This window comes from Dreissena polymorpha, chromosome 1 (assembly GCF_020536995.1).
Source record: "Dreissena polymorpha isolate Duluth1 chromosome 1, UMN_Dpol_1.0, whole genome shotgun sequence".
Classification (NCBI taxonomy): Eukaryota; Metazoa; Mollusca; class Bivalvia; order Myida; family Dreissenidae; genus Dreissena; species Dreissena polymorpha.
This window is the reverse complement of record NC_068355.1, coordinates 174,466,472-174,486,371: the sequence shown is the minus strand read 5'-3', so window position 1 is coordinate 174,486,371 and position 19,900 is coordinate 174,466,472. Positions and strand designations below refer to the sequence as shown.

Sequence of the window (19,900 nt, the reverse complement as noted above, 5' to 3'; positions counted from 1 at the left end):
CCTAATTGCGAGGATTTTCAAATGATGTTGGTTTTCTCAAAATCCTTGAATCAACAGCTGTATAACTATGAACTTAAAATATTATTTTATTTCAGTTCAGTTCGTCAGACAAAAAATTATGGTTGATATGCTTATCAGTAGACTCTCTGTAAACGGACGGTCTCGGGAACGGCCTAATCGTCCGGTTTTCAGAGAGTTCCGGTTTACCAAGAGTTTTCATATTGCCGAAATATACATGGTATGCATTGTGTACAGAATCACATAAAAATAAAACAAAAAATATGCATTTACATGCCATGTGATAACTGTACGCAGGTACTGATGATGTTAATTGCATTCTTAAAAAATGTGTTTTTAATCGATTGAAAGCAAAAAAAACATCCATACCGACTTGTTTTGATTAATCCCAAAGTGAGCGTGGTGCTTTATACATGTACGTACGTGGCATTTGTCAGCATTTGTCATATAGGCGAGTGACGACACAAATAAGATTGTTGTAGATACACGATTTATTATTCAATACATACATGTACCACATTTCATAAAACATACACACAAGCAAAAAACAGCGTCATAAATTTTTTAAGATATTCATAATCTCAAAATCTCCTGATAGACGTTCTTTTCTTCAAGATGTCGCCGACCGTTGACTTCCCGATCTTGAATTGCTCGCCGATGCCTTCAGAGATGGTTTTGGTTGAGCAGTTGATTCCGTGATGAGCTTTATCTTATTCTAATGTAAAATACCGAGAAGATCACAAGAAAGTTATCGTCGCAACGGCATGCATTAATTTTTAATTAAATTGTTTATCATAGGCGATAATAAATAATTATTAAAACGATCGAGTCAATCACTTTTTGGTGTTACCGCACGTCTATTATAGACATTCACAGTTTGTTTTACATTACTTAATCGGACCCCATAGCGCGGTAACGACTTGACACCTTTATGGTATGTTTAATCCGATTATCGATAATTGCGCCAGCAAAATGTGTGACACCGCACTCGCTGTGCTGACTAGGTATTGTTATTTTCACGCCTCGGGCATCTTGAGAATTTAGACCGTCCGGTATACTCAATGTATTTTACGATGAAAATGACCAAATTTACGGAGATACCCGTCCGGTTTCCAGTTTTCAGAGAGTTCGGTTTATTCAACATTTTTTAACAAAGAAATAGAAGGAGAAAATACGGGACTGGCCCGACCGTCCGGAATCGGGAGAGTTCCAGTATTCAGAGAGTCCGGTATTGGCATAGTCTACTGTATAAATAAGAGAAGAATACCAAAACATGCTATAGCATGGAAGGAACTTAAGTTAGGCTGATGAAACCCCTGTATGTGGAAAAAACGCCATTTGATGAAATAAGATTGTTGTTCCTATGGTTCTATAAATAATTAAAAACTAAAATCGTCATCCTGCCTTAATTAAATAGTACTTAAGATAGGTTTATTAACATTATGGTTATTGAGTTAATTCCATGATATTATTCATTATGTCGATTTTTACGACACCTATGCAAATCTTACATACAAACTATGACTGGATTGTAACGGAGCCACACACATTGCTCAAATGCAAAATATGTTATGAAAAAGTAAGACGATATGATTGTTAATGATGTTGCCTATTTTGTTACAAGCTGATTAGATCTGATATTTCATGGGAGGCTTTTGTTGGGGACAAAGTTCCCTGCAAAGTCAGACACTCTCTCTAAGACCCTGTTCTTACTATTTTAACTTTAACCTGGTAGTGAACTGATGTTTTTTGCGTGACAAAGCTTTCATAACATGAATAACGGCCCTTTTTAAGCAAACAAAAAAGCATGTTCAATTCAAACATATTGATCAGCATGTGCACTTGATAAGCTGTTTATTGTGTGTGCATCTTTCAGCATATGTGGAGTTTGAGAAAAAAAAAAAAAAAAAAAAAAAATGTTTGGGTGTCCATGTCCAATCGAAAAATGTCTAGCATTGCTAATATGTGTCATTTGGTAGACCTTTTTTATTTTTTGCTGAAATCTTTTCTCCTCTGTAGCTGTTCCAAGGGTACCTGGACCAGAGCCCATACCCTGCCTTCAACCCGGAGACCCACGAGGGTTACTGGAGACAGCTGACAGTGCGCACTAGCAGGCTGGCTCACCTCATGGTCATGGTGGACTTTCACCCGCAGAGCCTTACACAGGTACCGTGTTTACTTGTTTTTCTTCTTTTTTTTCCCCCGTTCAATTTATTGTATTATACTCATGAATAGGTATGTGTAGGTTGAGGGCATCCCACTCAACACCGTACAGAGTTAACGAAAAATATATGCATATTACTACGCAAAATTGTACATTTTAACAATATTAACTTTTACATAACAAAACAAACAATATTTAGCAAAGAGAGATTCTCTTATCACAACTACTGAAAAAGAGGTAATACAAGTTCCCATTCATTACTTTGCCAAGTATCTTACATATAAGCTCACCCCTCAATGATTTAGGGCTTTTTTCCTTGTTAAGCAGATGCCTTTATATGTCGAAATTAGTCCAGGGGAGATTCTTTAAAATGATGATGCTACCCCCTTTTGTTTACCTTGTGAAATGTCTTCCACTTTATCAAATTAAGGAAAAAACAACTTGTTTTAAACAGAAAACATCATTTAAATGGCTCAAATTTACTATTTGCAATTCTAAAAGACAAGAACGTATCTAGAGTGTCTGTTTAAAATAAAAAGTTAAGGCAGTGAGAACTAATACAAGTTTTAGTTTGTTTCCACACCTTGTATGACCATGCAGTTTTTAACCTCTGTTAGTGAGCTACGAAGGTCATTTTTTTTTCTCACAACTAACATGTATTGCTGTCACTACTTGTAAGACAATAATGTAAGAAATGTGAAGTTAAGCTATCAACACTACAGCTTCAAGCATAGGGTTATTTTAAATTATTCTTGTTTGCTTTTTCTGATCATTAGCAAATTCAAAGTTGTTATGCTGGAGGCAATACATGATTTGTGCTTTGATGGTTCTCGTGTGTAAACAAGTCATTTTCCTTTGAGATCCGCGGTTTTTAATGCCTCCAATACTTGATACCTTAATTGACAGTTGGGAATTCTATGTGTGTGGCTGATATTAAGTAGTGAACTTTGGCAAGCAAAACTGAAATCTGGGATAAAGGTTTTAGTGATGTGACATTGACGTGGGTTTGCTGCCATTGTAGGAGACTCTGAATAAAGTCAAGGAGAATCTGAGGCAGTTCTTGAGTGAGAGCGATGGCAAGGATGTGACAGTCACCAGCTGCTACTTCAGGGCTCACACTGACAAGTAGGGAGAAGCTGCGTTAGACAAACTTATGTTTTAAAAATTCTGTATATTGTTTTATTGTTTTGTAGTGTCTGATGGAAGAAGCATTTTAAATGAAGTGAACTAAGACTTTGACAATGAAATAAAATATAAATTATGCACAAGCAGACTTTTGCTCTGATTCTATGTCAAAGAATACCAGCCATTTTAAGTATAGAACATGTATAATGTCACAAGTATCCAACTTCTTATACCATCAGCTTTACAACGAGGGAGTCTCCAAACACAATCAGAGAATCCTGACAAAAAATATAATTATATTAAGTCAAAGCGTATGGAAAGGAAATTGCCATTGTTGTTTTGTTTAAGCCACACACCTTGCCTCTGACTTTGAAATGAAATACACGTTAATCAATACGTATAGATGCAATTTGAAAGTGTGCAAAATTGTGATTAAATCTATAGCCTAGTTAGCAAGTAATTAATTTTTGTTCAAACGGTACCGCTTTTAAAACCGAAAGTAGGATTTCTTGACGTATACATCATTCATTTCGACAAACGCTATTATTTTTAAGTTTTAAAGCGCAAAAAAGACGGATTTCTACCTTGTAACCACCAGATATATTCTAATTGGCATAGATAAAATATGTTTCTTATTTATACTTAAAATTTACTATTCCAAATAAGGTGTGTGGCTTTAATAATCCCTTTCTTTACATCTTTTCTACAGAACTACTTGTTCAGATGCCCCTTTCGAGCATTTATTTGGAGACAAGGTGAACCAAGGTTTATTATAATGTTTTGTGCATTTATAAGTTTGAAACATTTCCAATAATTTCCACTTATTCTTAAGATATTGTGTACAGGTATATTTACTTGTGCTTGTGATTAAGCATTTACTTTGCCTATTCAGTGCAACTTTTTTTATATCACTGGATCTTAGTCACAAAATTGACAACTATTTATTCTAAGAAAATCTTTTTTTTTGTCACAAACGTATATTTGAAAATGCTGAAACATTGTTCCTTCCTCTTATGGAAGTGACAATGTATTATAATTTGATAAGATGTAAAATCTACCTAAGACATGTGAGAATATGTTTTTTCAGAGCATCACAGAATCTTTGCTCGGGTTGAAGTTTCAAATTTCACCGAGTGCTTTCTTTCAAGGTAGGGTCAACCTTTGTTATTGTTTCTTAATGAAGAATTTTTACCATCGTTGTACCAAAACAAATAGAAATAAAAAATACCAGGAAACATACGTTATTCATCTGACATTTATTTTCATTGATTGGTCTGCTCTACCACGTAATTTAATATTATGAATGATCATGTCTAAAGCCTTTTTTATCTGACATGTAAAAACAGTGAACAAATATAAGATCCAACAAATATGCCAGATTTTATAAATCCGTAAAATTTCTTGTAAGCAGCAGAAAAATCGGTCAACAATTACACACGTGAATATACATCTATCCCTTTGCATGCTGGGAAATTTATAGTCTGCTAAAATGTCGTCTGCTGAATTTCTACAATTAGCATTTTCTTCGATTTTTTTCAAAGAATACTATCAGAATAGCAAACAGTTTGGATCCTGATGAGACGCCACGTTTTCGTTATAATTTGATTATTTATTATCAAAATGATGTTTTCACTTATAAATATCATAGCCACACGCAAACCACCTGTGGTTTCAGCCTTCGCTGGTAAAAATGTCCCTAAAATTATCAATGATTTTAATGATTGATCAAACAAAAATGTTACGTTTGAATTCAAGTCTTTTGTTATTGTGTTTCAGTGAACACTGCCGGTGCAGAGGTATTGTACCAGACTGTAGCTGACTGGTGTGGTCCCAGCAACTCTACAACGGTCCTCGATATCTGCTGTGGGACTGGCACCATTGGTCTCACGGTTGCCCAAGGTAACCATTTGCACAGAACAAGAAAAAGATAAACAGCATGTAAAAAATCACACAGCATTTGTTGTTAAGTTTGAGTATTTAACTTTTGTATGTGTCTGATATATGTTGGCTGAATCGTCCGTCGGTATGTGAATCATTTTGTGTCTGCACATTATCAAGAAAACAGTTTGACCTATTATCATCCCACGTTGTAAGATGGACAATGTCAGATGGTAAGTGAGGGAGAAACATTGCTATGCAGATCGATTTCAAGGTGGACTGCTTAAAGGTTAATGTTACAGGAGCTTGTAACATGATATAACTCGTGTCATTTGAAAATGCGTCTTATTTCATATATGGAAAGCGCGGGTCTTGTCAGGAGCTGTCACAGAATGCTAATGAGACGATGAAACATGGCATGACTTTATAGCAGACAGGGTAGCTCCTGCCATGACTGCGGATGTGCAGTCAGGTCTAGTGCTACAATGACTCATAGCTACAAATATCACCTTTAACGATTAATTTGCTACATTTAAGTCCCGATATTAATAGTGGGTATGTGTGAAGCAGTTCTTTTTGTACATTTTTATGTCCCCCACTATAGTAGTGGGGGACATATTGTTTTTGCCCTGTCTGTTGGTCTGTTTGTTGGTTTGCGCCAACTTTAACATTTGCAATAACTTTTGCAATATTGAAGATAGCAACTTGATATTTGGCATGCATATGTATCTCATGGAGCTGCACATTTTGAGTGGTGAAAGGTCAAGGTCAAGGTCATCCTTAAAGGTCAAAGGTCAAATATATGGGTCAAAATCTCTCATTTAATGTACACTTTTGCAATATTTCAATATTCAAGATAGCAACTTGATATTTGGCATGCTCGTGGAGCTGCACGTTTTGAGTGGTGAAAGGTCAAGGTCATGGTAGTCCTTCAAGGTCAAAGGTCAAATATATGGGTCAAAATCGCCCATTTAATGTGCACTTTTGCAATATTTCAATATTCAAGATAGCAACTTGATATTTGGCATGCATGTGTATCTCGTGGAGCTGCACATTTTGAGTGGTGAAAGGTCAAGGTCATCCTTCAAGGTCAGAGGTCAAATATATGTGGCCAAATTCGCTCATTTGATGAGTACTTTTGCAATATGAAGATAGCAACTTGATATTTGGCATGCATGTGTATCTCATGGTGCTGCACATTTTGAGTGGTGAAAGGTCAAGGTCATCCTTCAAGGTCAAATATATGGGTCAAAATTGCTCATGTAATGTCACTTCTGCAATATTGAAGCTAACAATTTATATTTGACATGCATGTGTATCTCATGGAGCTGCACATTTTGAGTGGTGAAGGGTCAAGGTCAAGGTTCATCCTCCAAGGTCAAACGTCATAAACGGGGACATAGTGTTTCACAAACACATCTTGTTATTCATATTATTTCTACAACTACTGATTTTCAAGTGGCAGCTTATAGTTTCCCGTACAACTTTTTATGAATACAAAATTAATTCCTTGATTCAGCTTAAATAAACACGATATAAGTTTTTAAGCAACAATTTCATAACAAATTATAAGGAGATAATGTTATTAATGATTAAACAATACCATATTTTAAGTTGGTGTGGATCTTTTATCGTAAATGACCATCTTCGCCCCTCCCTAACTGGTTGAAGAATTGAAATTTAATGTGCCTCGAAGAATTTAAGTTATGTGTTGTTAACCAGGTTTTCCGAAGGAAAAAACTGGTTATTAGATTGGCGAATGCGGGCGGGCTGGCTGGCTGGCTGGCTGGCGGGCGGGCGGAACAAGCTTGTCCGGGCCATAACTATGTCGTTCATTGTCATATTTTAAAATCATTTGGCACATTTGTTCACCATCATTGGACGGTGTGTCGGCGCGAAATAATTACGTCGATATCTCCAAGGTCAAGGTCACACTTTGAGTTCAAAGGTCAAAATTGGCAATAAATGAGCTTGTCTGGGCCATAACTATGTCATTCATTGTGAGATTTTACAATTATTTGGCACATTTGTTCACCATCATGGGACGGTGTGTCGCACGAAAGAATCACGTCAATATCTCCAATATCACCACAACTTAAAATATATTTATTTTGAAACAAACTTACAAAGGGGGTTTAATTTTGTTTGTTCATTTCAAAAGTTCAGTTTGAGTTGTCTCCCTTAATCAGATTTTTTTTTCACAATGAAAACCTGGTTTTGTGACAATTTTGTCCCTTGTTTTATTATTTATTTTATTTATCGGCTGTTTTCGGAGAAAACCCGAGGTATTGTCATAGCTAGCTTGTCGTGTCTGCCGTCCGTGTTAAGGTTTTTGTTAAGGTTTTGAACATTGGCTCTAAAATGAAAAGTGCTCCAACCTACAACTTTGAACCTTCATATGTAGATGCACCTTGATGAGTTTTACATGCCACACCCATTTTGGGGTCACTAGGTCAAAGGTCAAGGTCACTGTGACCTCTAAGTCTCATCTGGGTCTGCGCTGTTTGCTTAAAGGAATTTCTGTAAGAAATATTCTAATTATAGAAATAATATACTAGACTGCCCTAATTTTGGAAATAAATTGATCCAATTTAGAAGGATGGGAGATTCCACTAGGCGTAAATGGGTTAAAATATAAATTAAAAATAATTGTACATGTATTGTGCCTGCCATTTCAGCGAGTGAGTAAGGTGATAGGTGTAGAGATGTGTTCCCAGGCTGTTGAGGATGCCAAGACTAATGCACAGTTGAACGGTAGGTACACTGTCAGGGGTCCAACGTTGTCCTGCTTTCACCACATTTTAAGACATTTCAATAAACATTCTGATAATGATGCTTATATTGACTTAAGCTGTATCTTGAAAAAGATAAAAAAAGACACATTATACAGAATAGGTATTATGCCATATGTGGCCAGCATACCTCAAGTGTTCAGCGTAGTTCTTACAAGCCTGCACAATCTGGCCAGCATACCTCAAGTGTTCAGCATAGTTCTTACAAGCCTGCACAATCTGGTCAGGAGCTACTCTGTGGCCAGCATACCTCAAGTGTTCAGCGTAGTCCTTAAAGGCCTGCGCAAGCCAGCATACCTCAAGTGTTCAGCGTAGTCCTTAAAGGCCTGCGCAAGCCAGCATACCTCAAGTGTTCAGCGTAGTCCTTAAAGGCCTGCGCAAGCCAGCATACCTCAAGTGTTCAGCGTAGTCCTTAAAGGCCTGAGCAAGCCAGCATACCTTAAGTGTTCAGCGTAGTCCTTAAAGGCCTGCGCAAGCCAGCATACCTCAAGTGTTCAGCGTAGTCCTTAAAGGCCTGCGCAAGCCAGCATACCTCAAGTGTTCAGCGTAGTTCTTACAAGCCTGCGCAAGCCAGCATACCTCAAGTGTTCAGCGTAGTTCTTACAAGCCTGCGCAAGCCAGCATACCTCAAGTGTTCAGCGTAGTTCTTACAAGCCTGCCCAAGCTAGCATACCTCAAGTGTTCAGCGTAGTTCTTACAAGCCTGCACAAGCCAGCATACCTCAAGTGTTCAGCGTAGTTCTTACAAGCCTGCGCAAGCCAGCATACCTCAAGTGTTCAGCGTAGTTCTTACAAGCCTGCGCAAGCCAGCATACATCAAGTGTTCAGCGTAGTTCTTACAAGCCTGCGCAAGCCAGCATACCTCGAGTGTTCAGCGTAGTTCTTACGAGCCTGCGCAAGCCAGCATACCTCAAGTGTTCAGCGTAGTTCTTACAAGCCTGCGCAGTCTGGTCAGGAGCTACTCTGTGGCCAGCATACCTCAAGTGTTCAGCGTAGTTCTTACAAGCCTGCGCAGTCTGGTCAGGAGCTACTCTGTCTGCTAATGAGACCACAACACCTTCTGTTACTTAAGGCCTGACTGGGCTACACAAATGTGTATGCTTGTCTAGAGCTATGCTGATTGCTTATAGCATAGGATTAATGTTTGATATTAAAATAATTTCATTTACTCTTAGATAAATACTATTTTTCTAAATCTCTGGCTGTACGGCAAAATTGGGGGGAAATTTTAATATAATAAACTTCAACTGAATCTTTTGTAAGCAAACACGTCTTTTATTTAATGAAGTTTGGTCCATTCTAATTGACAAAAAATAATAATTAATCCTGTGTCATTGCCATTAGCATGAGATTTCTATAAAATTGAAAAAATGTTCTTATGGCTTATCATTGAAGGTGTAACCAATGTAGAGTATCACTGTGCAAAGGCGGAGGATATCATTAAGGAGGTCACAAGGTCGGTCCGCGGTTCTGATGAGGTTGTTGCTATAGTTGACCCACCACGTAGCGGACTGCGTAAGATAGTATTTCCTACATTTTATTTTTGTTCTGAGAAAACTGGGCTGAATGAATGTGCGTAAACTGTCATCCCAGATTAGCCTGTGCAGTCCACACAGGCTAATCAGGGCGACACTTTCCACCTAAATTTGATTTTCGGTAAGGAGGGACTTCCTTGAAACTAAAAATACCATAAAAGCGGAAAGCGTCATCCCTGATTAGCCTGTGCGGACTGCACAGGCTAATCTGGGATGACACTTTACGCACATGCATTAAGCCCAGTTTTCTCAGAATAAGGCTCAATTGATTGTCAGAATGAATTTGAACCTTGCTCTGACAAAAATAGGACTTAATGCATGTGCGTAAAGTTTCTTCCCAAAGAAGTATGTGCACTCCACACAGGCTAATCAGCTATGACACTTTCCGCTTTTATTAGCTCACCCGTGCACAATGTGCTCATGGTGAGCATGGTGAGCTTTTGTGTTGGCCTTTTTTTCTGTCGTGCATTGTGCGTTGTGCGGCGTCAACATTTGCCTTGGTAACACTTTAGAAGCCACATTTATTGTTGGTTTTGAACATTTGTGCCAATGTTATCTAGGATGAGTTCAAAAATTGTGTTGGTTGGTTGAAAAACATAGCCGACAGTGGGCCAGGCATTTTTCCTAATATGGCTATAGTAAAACCTGTTAACACTTTAGAGTCTCATATATTGTCCGATCTTCTTGAAACTTGGTCAAAACATTTGTCCTAATGATATCTTGGATGAGTTTGCAAAAGGTTCCTGTTTGTTGAAAAATATATTCGCTAGGGGGTGGGGCATTTTTCCTTAGATGGCTATAGTAAAACTGTTTAAGTCTCATTTATAGTCCAGCCTTTATTGAACATGGCCCCCAGGGTGCGGGGTATTTTTAACCAGGTTTTCCGAAGGAAAAATCTGGTTATTAGATTGGCAAATGTGGGCGGGCTGGCGGGCGGGCGGAACAAGCTTGTCCGGGCCATAACTTTGTCGTTCATTGTCAGATTTTAAAATCATTTGGCACATTTGTTCACCATCATTGGACGGTGTGTCGCGCGAAATAATTACGTCGATATCTCCAAGGTCAAGGTCACACTTTGAGTTCAAAGGTCAAAAATGGCCATAAATGAGCTTGTCCTGGCCATAACTATGTCATTCGTTGTGAGATTTTAAAATCATTTGGCACATTTGTTCACCATCATGGGACGGTGTGTCGCAGGAAAGAATCACGTCAATATCTCCAATGTCAAGGTCGCCACGACTAAAAATAGATTTTTTTTAAAACAAACTTACAAAGGGGGTTAATTTTGTTTGTTCATTTCAAAAGTTCAGTTTGAGTTTTCTCCCTTTATCAGATTTTTTTTTCACAATGAAAACCTGGTTTTGTTACAATTTTGTCCCTTGTTGCTTATATGTCTTAAGTAAAACCTTGTTAACATTCTTAAAGTCATATTTATAGATCAGTCTTCATGACTTGGTCAGAACATTTGTTCTAATGATATCTTGGGCTGCACACATCAGGTCAGTTCCTTTGTATCTGAGGTGGGCGACTTTGGGCCTTTTGGGGCCTCTTGTTGCAATTTTAGGTTAAAGGAAGTCTCTTGTTAACAAAAGTTTAGTTTAGGTTGAAAGAATTGTCCCTGATAAGCATGTGCGAAATGCCGATCTTATCTGAAATGGCATTTTTTGCACAGGCAGTATTCCCCATGTTCTCACAGCAAAGCTTATATCGATGGTCCCAATTCAAAATGCCGAACTTACAAAAACACAAGTTTTCAAGAGACGTATTTTTGTTAAACATTTCTTGCACAAAATCAAATAAATATTATTTTTAACATTTTTAAAAGTGTCTCGTGATAGAGCATGTTCGTATGGAATTAATTTGACGTTAAGTTAATAAATCTGCTGTAAAATGTATCTTCGTCATTTAGACTTGCATTTATGTGATGTTTCGGCAAATTGGACAGCTAATTGTAATAGATATCGTTTCAATAGAATAAATTATTCCACTGTTTTCCATTAGATATAGCAAAGCAATGCGTGTTTTTCTGTTTTACACGGTGGCACAGAGGTGACAACCGCAATTCTTTATTTATATTGTGGCCTCAGCTTAGTAACTTGTGGGAACAACTTATAAAGTTGAGGGAACAACTTCATAAGTTGTGGCTTCAACTTAATAACTTGTGGAAACAACTTTTAAAATAACTTGTGGAAACAACTAAGTACGTTGTCCCCACAACTTATTAAGTTGAGACCTCAGCTTAGTAACTTGTGGCCACAACTTCCTTACTTGTTCCCAAAACTTATTAAGTTGAAGCCTCAACTTTGTAATTTGTTCATTTAACTTACTAAGTTATTCCTTCAACTTAATAACTTGCGGGAACAACTTTGCAAGTTGAGGCCTCAACTTAGAAACTTGTGGAGACAACTTCATAACTTGTTCCCACAACTTATTAGTTGTTGCCTCAACTAAATAACTTGTGGGACCTACTAAGTTGAGGCCACTACTTTAAGTTTAACCAATCAGATCGGCGTTTCATCTTTACCGTTTTATCACAATTAGTACCCCTTATACTACTAGGTGCTCGGGTTCGAGCGCCGGTCTGAGCACTATCCCTGTAAGCTATAGATCCCCGATTCGAACCCTGTCTGAGCACATGCCATGTAAGCCATGGATCCCAGATTTGAGACCCTATCTGAGCAATCGCCAAGTTAGCGACTGGGCTCAGGGTTCGAACGCTGGTGTGAAAACTAGCCACATAAGCGACGGATTCCGGTTTCGAATCCAGGCCTGATAGCTCCCTTTTTGAACGATGGGTCTTTGGGTTTTAGCCCCAGTCCAAGGACTTTCCCTGTAAGCGACTGGGACCCCAGTCTGAGCATTCGCACTCTACGTAACGGGTCCCGGTTTGGAGGCCCTGCCCGAGCACTCATCCTGTATGCTATGGGCCCCGGGCTAAAATCCCGGCTAAGTACTTACCATTTAAGCGAACGGACCCTGATCCAAGTCATAGTCTAAGCGCCGGACCCGAAAAATGCGGGATTTATAGTTACAGGGCTAGTGCTCAGACCGGCGCTCGAACCCGAACACCCATCGCTTGCAAGGCGAGCTCTTATTCCGGGACTCGAAACCAGGAAATGTTGCTTACGGAGCTAGTGCTCATTTCGGCAACCGGTCGCTTAGAAGGCGAGTGCTCAGTATGGTATGTTAGCGACGGCTGTTTGGTTCGAGTCCCTGTGTGAACCCGTAGCTTTCGGTGCGAGTGCTCAGACTGAGGTTCGCAAACGGGATCCTTCCCTTACTGGGCAAGTGGTAAGACACAGGCTTGAACCCGGGATCCATAGCTTTCAGGGCTAGTACTCAGACTGGGGCTCGAAGCCGGGACCTGTCACTGTTGGTGCACCGAGGCTCGATCTAGAGACCCAAAGCTTTCAGGGCTAATGCTCCACCGTGATTCAAACCCAGGGACCGCCGAAAACTTAGGCATCTAGCTCTCCCCACGTAAACGATGGTTCCCGGGATCGAGCCCCGGTCAGAGCAATCGCCCTTTACAAGAAGGGTCCCGGGTTCGAATCCAAAATCCATGGACCATTCTCTTATGAAGCGAGTGCTTCGGGACTCGAAACCGGGATCCGACGCTTACGTTGCTAGTTCTCAGACCAGGGATGGAATCCTGAACCCAGTCGCTAACAAGGCAAGTGCTCAAACAGGGGCTCAATCCTGGGATCCATAGCTTCGTCAATTTACCTTAAACATACATGGCTATATTGATACTTAAATAATATAATTAGCGCGCAAAATGCCGAAGTTACAATTTTTTGCAGCTTCGTCATTTTGACTTCATTCAATTGCGGTTCGTCACTACATCACATGACTTTTTTGAGCTGTTGCGATTGGTTAACTAGTTCGTTATTTTGGGGGTATATGCGCATTGATTTCCCGCTTTGCACAGTATCAAAATCGCGAAATGCCAAAAAATGTAGGTTCGGCATTTTGAATTGGGACCATCGATATGTAATTAAAAATATGCCTTTATAAGTACAGTTAAAATCAAGATTTGTATACTGATATATTTTAAACATTTATTAGGAGTTGCATCTTTTTTCTCCTAGATCAGTGATGCTTAATGCTTTTAATAATGTTTATTAAAAGTGATGTTTTTATGCCCACGGTAGGGTGGCATATAGCAGTTGAACTGTCTGTCAGTCTGTGATCTGTCTGAAAACTTTAACATTGGCCATAACTTTTGCAATATTGAAGATAGCAACTTGATTTTTAGCATGCATTTGTATCTCATGGAGCTGCACATTTTGAGTGGTAAAACGTCAAGGTCATCATTCAAGGTCAAAGGTCCAACATACAAATCCAAGGGAAGTAATAAGCTTTAAAGGGAGATAATTATCTGCACCTGCCAAATGATAAACAACAAAAATCAAAGCGGAAAAGTAGGGGGCATTGTGTTTTTGACAAACACATATCTTGCTTTAAACTTGTTTTCCAATCCCACTTCAGATTTGATAAAAATAAATATGTTAAAACCAATAATGTCAAAAGCAAGCACCCTCTATCAATAAAAAAGATTGTTTGATTGGACAAATTGTCATTTCTCCATACGAATTATTTTCATACAAATGGTATTTGCAAACATGTGTTTTATTATTTAAATATACCATCTGGAACAATATAATCTTGTGCAATCTTTAATCTTTAATCTTTATAATGCTGAAGGGGTGCGGTTTAATGGAGTCATTCAGGAAGTCAGTCAGTCAGTGCACTTAAAATGTAATAATTGTGTGGGGCAAATTGCTTCCACATTTCTCAAGTGATTAAATTGAAACTTGTAAGATGTCATCATTATGTTGTGTAGAGGTTTAAGCCATATTTGTTAACCCTAAATTCCTGAGTTATTTACTTTTGAACATAGCATACAAAGAAGTGTCTAGTTAATTGTTGGTGAGTGTTCATGCATTCATTTAACCCTTTGCATGCTGGGAAATTTGTTTTCTGCTAAAACGTCTTCTGCTGAATTTCTAAAATTAGCATTTTCTGTGATTTTTTTCAAAGAACACTATCAGAATAGCAAACAGTTTGGATCCTGATGAGACGCCACGTTCTGTGGCGTCTCATCTGGATCCAAACTGTTTGCAAAGGCCTTCAAAATCCGGTTCCAGCGCTTAAAGGGTTAAATTGACATCATGGCTACATTATTTTTACTTTATTTCAGATTCCAGTGTCATTGTGTCAATTAGAAATTGTAGAAATATCAAAAGATTGGTCTACGTGTCTTGCAATATGAATGGAGCCATGAATAATTTTATTGAGTAAGTACATATAGATCTGTTATACTTTATAATTATTTTTCTTGAACTTTTCATTATAAAAGGTTACCATTCCTCAATCGCGAAATGAATCGGTTGAACAGGTTTACAGTCAACTCGTCCCCAAGTCAACTCGTCTGGTGGTCAACTCGTCCCCATATTGGTCAACTTGTCCCCAAGTCAACTCGTCCCATGGTCAACTCGTACCTTATAAAAACTATTCATTTGGCAATGAGCTCGAGATGCGTAATTTATGCAAACACATAAATAAGAAACACAAAAAATAGAGTTTAACATAGCATTTGTATTTCACAACTTTCACAAAATAACAAAGTTTTTCACCATGAACACAATGACTCATCCGTTTAGTTAATCAAAGCACTGAAGGCACTGTATTTGTTCGCTGTTGTATAATCTTAGACGCAACTCAGTTTTGAAAATTTTGTTATAGCTTTTGATATCGCAAGTTTAAAATGACCACAACCCATTCAAATTTATAAACAGTGTGTCTTAAAACACAGGTTGAGATGTGTTTTTTTGTTTTTAAATCATTGATACAGCTAATCAGTGTGAACAGGCTAATCTTATTTGACATGCATTAAGCCCTGTTTTCCCTGAAAGCAGCCAATATGTACAGATCTCAATGATAAACACTAGACTGGCCAACGTTGTCTTACAAGCTGTTAAATACACACTATGTACTGTACCAGTGAGAACAGGCAGATGCAGTGGTTAGAGCAGACGCTTTTTTGTCGTCTGCTTAATTTTACTGCAGTTATCCACACAGGCAGTCACGGGTTACGGTTCCTAGCGTAGCTAAACCCATACTGACTTGCGAAATTGTGTCTGCTAACGCTCACAAATAAAAACAGCATTTGTAATTCAATGGACATTATAACCATTCAATGTTCCGTGATAAACATGCTTATTAATTTAAAGTAAATTTTGATCATTTTACTACCAATTAACTTTAATTGAATCATAATAGGCAACTAATTAACGTACGCTGTATATTTCACCTTTCACACCATTTCCCATGTAAAACATGCTTATCAAAGTAACACTGATTAATTAAAATACCACTTAACTTTGATTGAATAATGCAAGTCAATAAATTATCGTACGCTGTGAATAACCCCTTTCACACCCTTAAAAACGAATAACCTTTGAAAAACACCGATTACAAGTGACAATTTTCATCAACCCTTTCCCTGCTTTATACATATCCGCAGCAGATAAATTACCTATGAAAGACAATCGTATGCTTAGATTATTCAAGGGAAAAACATTAAGAGAATATTAGACATCATCTCTATGTTTTAGACTTATAAACTGACTATTCTACACCTACTTCTGTATATTTCTGTATGTCGGGTACGAGTTGACTCGGGTAGGGACGAGTTGACCAAAAACAGGGACGAGTTGACCAAAATGGGTACGAGTTGACCGTGGGACGAGTTGACTTGGGGACGAGTTGACCGGTACCCGTTGAACATGGTTTTTCATTGTAGTAATTGAAATACTTTTATATAGGTCAATAATAACATCTTTAGTGATAAAATATATGACTTTTATTTTGTGAAAAATGTCAATTTTTAGCAAATGACTGGTGAATAAACTCCACAATTATTTCTTTCAGCCTTGTCCGTCCCACTTCCAAGAGACTGACTGGGTCCCGGTTTTTGCCTATTAAAGCAGTTCCTGTAGACTTGTTCCCACTGACCAGTCACTGTGAATTAGTTGTACTTTTTGAACGGGAGTCGGACAAATGATGTTATTTTTTAACTGCCTTGTACTCTTTTTATTGTATTAATAAAAAATGAAAATTATAAGTAGGGATGGCAAAATTATTCGAATATTCGATTGAATGGTCAGCATTCGAATAATAAAAATGATATTCGCATCTTCGCATGTTTTTCCAAACGTAATTTCACCAATATTTAATGACCTGCAAACCGCTTACATAAATTCAAACGAAATCACTTGGTAGTAGCATGTTTGACGTGACGTTATTCGTGTCAAACTGATAACGCGGCCCGTATCAGCGTTGATTGCGCAATGCAATATACAAGCTCTTAGAAAGGTCCCGACTGTTGTTTGCCAATGGGGTGCCAATTAACGGTTTCAATTGACTGGCGAATAATAATTACGTTTTGTGATCACAGTATGTATAGCCATTAAAATGTGTGAATTACTCAAATCGCGCAATGCAATATACTTACTATAAGAAAGGGCCCGAACTGTTGTTTGTCAATTAGGTACCAATTGAGGGCTTCAATTTACTAGCGAATAGTAATTTAGTTTTTGTGATCACAGTTTAAACAGACATTTAAATTACTCAAAAGTAACAGATGATATTAATTAAACAATCATCAAGGAATCATAATTCAAATCTGAAAATACCACCAGCCCTTTCTGCAGTATGGAATGCTTTACACGGCCTGTGGATAAGAAGACCGCAACGTGTAATGTGTGTAAACTTAGTTTTACATATGCGCGGTCTGCTACAAATCTGTGTAATCATTAAAAAATAAAATTCTATGACACGATGTTTTCATTCTATTTGTGCCCGATCACAGTATCGGTCATAGTATTAGTCGACAGCGATACAATTATTCGATAGCAACGTTAATAAACAGCCTCGTATTTAGCAAACGGATATAACTTACAAACCTATGGAAATTAACACATAACAAGGAAAAATCAATCCAGCCGTTTTATGCGAATATTCGAATATTCGATTGAATGAGTTTGCGAACATTCGAATACCAATATTGGTATTCGATGCCATCCCTAATTATAAGGTATTTGGTTATTTTCATAAAAGTCTGGCAGAAAATGACAAATACCCAACACTGAGGTGTATAGTAAATGTTTAAGTGTTTTTTGTAAGGGGATATGTTACTGATGACGAATCCAAGTGATGGCGGGCTGGTATCTTTGGGGTTTTCGAGAAATCCAAGATGGCGTCCAAGATGGCCGCCGTTTGCAGCATTTTTACGTATATGTTGATATAATCATGACTATCAATTATTTTGGATCTTTTCAGCCTAAAATAGAATAATGTTATGATAGTTTATGTTTTAGAAGTTAAATAATCGAAATTAAATGCCAGATTATAGGCAAGATGACTGCAAATATGGATGCTTATGCAAATAATTGCAGTTAAAATTCCAACCCACTGCATTTAATCGGAATTTCATGCTATACAAAGTGAACAAGCTGTATTTTTGAATGTTATTTTGTAAAGACTATTCAATATTATCTTCTTGATCCCTTTAATGTTATATTTTACCTATACATGAAGAGATTACAGACAAGGAAACTAAGAAACCATAATTAACATACAAATGTACTGCATAATACACTAGGTGCGAACATCATGTATACATATTCGTTAAGGACAAATGATTTACATCCATAAGACTGGACTACGCAAAAAAATAATTATAATTCTCAATTATGCTCCGACTACATTTAATAACAGTTTACACAAGTGACTTCCCTTTGATAAGTGAAGAATGTTTAAAGATGAGTTACTTCCCTTGTGGCTTTCACCACTATTATCTCAGTCAAAAAACATGGATATATGGTTCTTCAGCTCATTCAGCAAATGTAGTGTAAAAGGATATTGGCTATTGAGCGATTTTAATGACCGTAGAAACCACAGATTCCATTACAAAATGGCACAAAAACAGGTTTTGCAACCGAAACTTCTGGCCGAAAATGGTTGTGTCCGCGAATAATGCGAAACAAACTAGATTTCAAATACTAGTAACTGAACAATGCGAAACAAACTGGATTTCATATAACTGAACAATGCGAAACAAACTCGATCTACGTTACATCCGGCAACCTTCAACATAAATGCACGATTAAAAGTTGGGGGAACCGACACATTTGCACAGTTCTCGGTAGTTATAAGTGATATTTTAGATATTGCAGCTGGTTGCGCTTTCCCTATTCAGCCGCGAAAACTGCACTATGTTATCATTACAAAAGAATACATGAAATAAATGTACAGTAATAATTACATATTTTTTTATTCCCAACCTACATTTAAAGTGATTTTCCTTGATTAATGCGTCTCTTTATTCATATTAATTTATTTGTTAAGTAAGGAACTGCCAGTTCCTTATTCGATTTGAATAAGGAATAAGGAGCCAGTTCCTTATTCAAACTGAATAAGGAACTGAATTATCATTACTTAAAACTAAGTAGAAATGTATTGCAATTAGTATTTTTATTATACAATCTATATATAATGATGTTCGTTTATATGTGGTTAACTTTGGATCAATTTCGTTGATGTTTTAGTTAAGAAAATGCAAGTTCCTTATCGGCTTGAATTAGGAATAAGGAACTGGTTCCTTTTTCCTTATTCGACCGCGAAAAAGGAACGGGATTATAAATAAAAACATACATGTTGAAATGTACAAGATTGCACTTTTATATCACATACATATAAAATAATGTTATATGCTTAAGGTTTTGTGGATGTGAAGTTGGTATCCGAGTTCGAAAATATTGGTTCGGTTTAAACAAGAAATCCTATGCAAGCTCGAGGAAGAAACATGAACATGTAACGTAATACATAAAGTAAATCTATTCGAGTTATTTTGTTTAGATTTACTTAAGAATTGTATGCATTATTTTTCTTTCAAACCCTATATCAAATATGTTAAGCTTGAATAAGGAACAGTTTTTTTCCTTATTCGAATAAGGAAAAGGGAACTAGGAAAATGAACCAACTTACTATCCATCCTGGTGTAAGAATGTTCACACAGTACTCATCACTGTCACAGCGCTCAGATTAGCTTATCTTGCTTAGGAACAACGCGCGTGAAATACTGATAAAATACAAACAAACCAATTACGTAACCGATCATGGTCATAGTGCAAATAACAGTAATTTGATCAGCATAGTGCATATACAATCCTTGTTTGTAGTTTAGACAACAGCGCCCCTACAACTCTTCCTCCGATAAACAACTACACCAGTAAGTAAACACTAGAAAGTGTATGTTAGTGTATGTGCGTGAGTGTATATCAGACATTCATTTACTAGTCGTCGCTGTGTCTTCACGACATC

The 19,900-nt window shown here is 37.5% G+C and overlaps 1 protein-coding gene across 1 annotated transcript; it reads left to right on the top strand.

Annotated features, from left to right (window-relative positions):
* Positions 1–633: 633 nt before the first annotated feature.
* Positions 634–18,838, top strand: LOC127864558 (tRNA (uracil-5-)-methyltransferase homolog A-like). Its single transcript, XM_052404303.1, has 10 exons — positions 634–690; positions 2,038–2,184; positions 3,204–3,307; positions 4,017–4,062; positions 4,395–4,455; positions 5,084–5,206; positions 7,868–7,939; positions 9,372–9,491; positions 14,715–14,811; positions 16,448–18,838. The coding sequence occupies exons 1-10, from the start codon at positions 634–636 to the stop codon at positions 16,578–16,580; spliced, it is 960 nt and encodes a 319-aa protein (XP_052260263.1). The 3' UTR covers positions 16,581–18,838.
* Positions 18,839–19,900: the final 1,062 nt, after the last annotated feature.

What these genes read in the sequence shown, in the direction of transcription:
- LOC127864558 (XM_052404303.1), top strand. Translation starts at nt 634, where the DNA reads ATGTCGCCGACCGTTGACTTCCCGATCTTGAATTGCTCGCCGATGCCT. An exon ending in ACCGAGTGCTTTCTTTCAAG is followed by an intron (nt 4,456 to 5,083) that starts GTAGGGTCAACC and finishes ATTGTGTTTCAG; the next exon opens with TGAACACTGCCGGTGCAGAG. An exon ending in GCCATGAATAATTTTATTGA is followed by an intron (nt 14,812 to 16,447) that starts GTAAGTACATAT and finishes TATTTCTTTCAG; the next exon opens with CCTTGTCCGTCCCACTTCCA.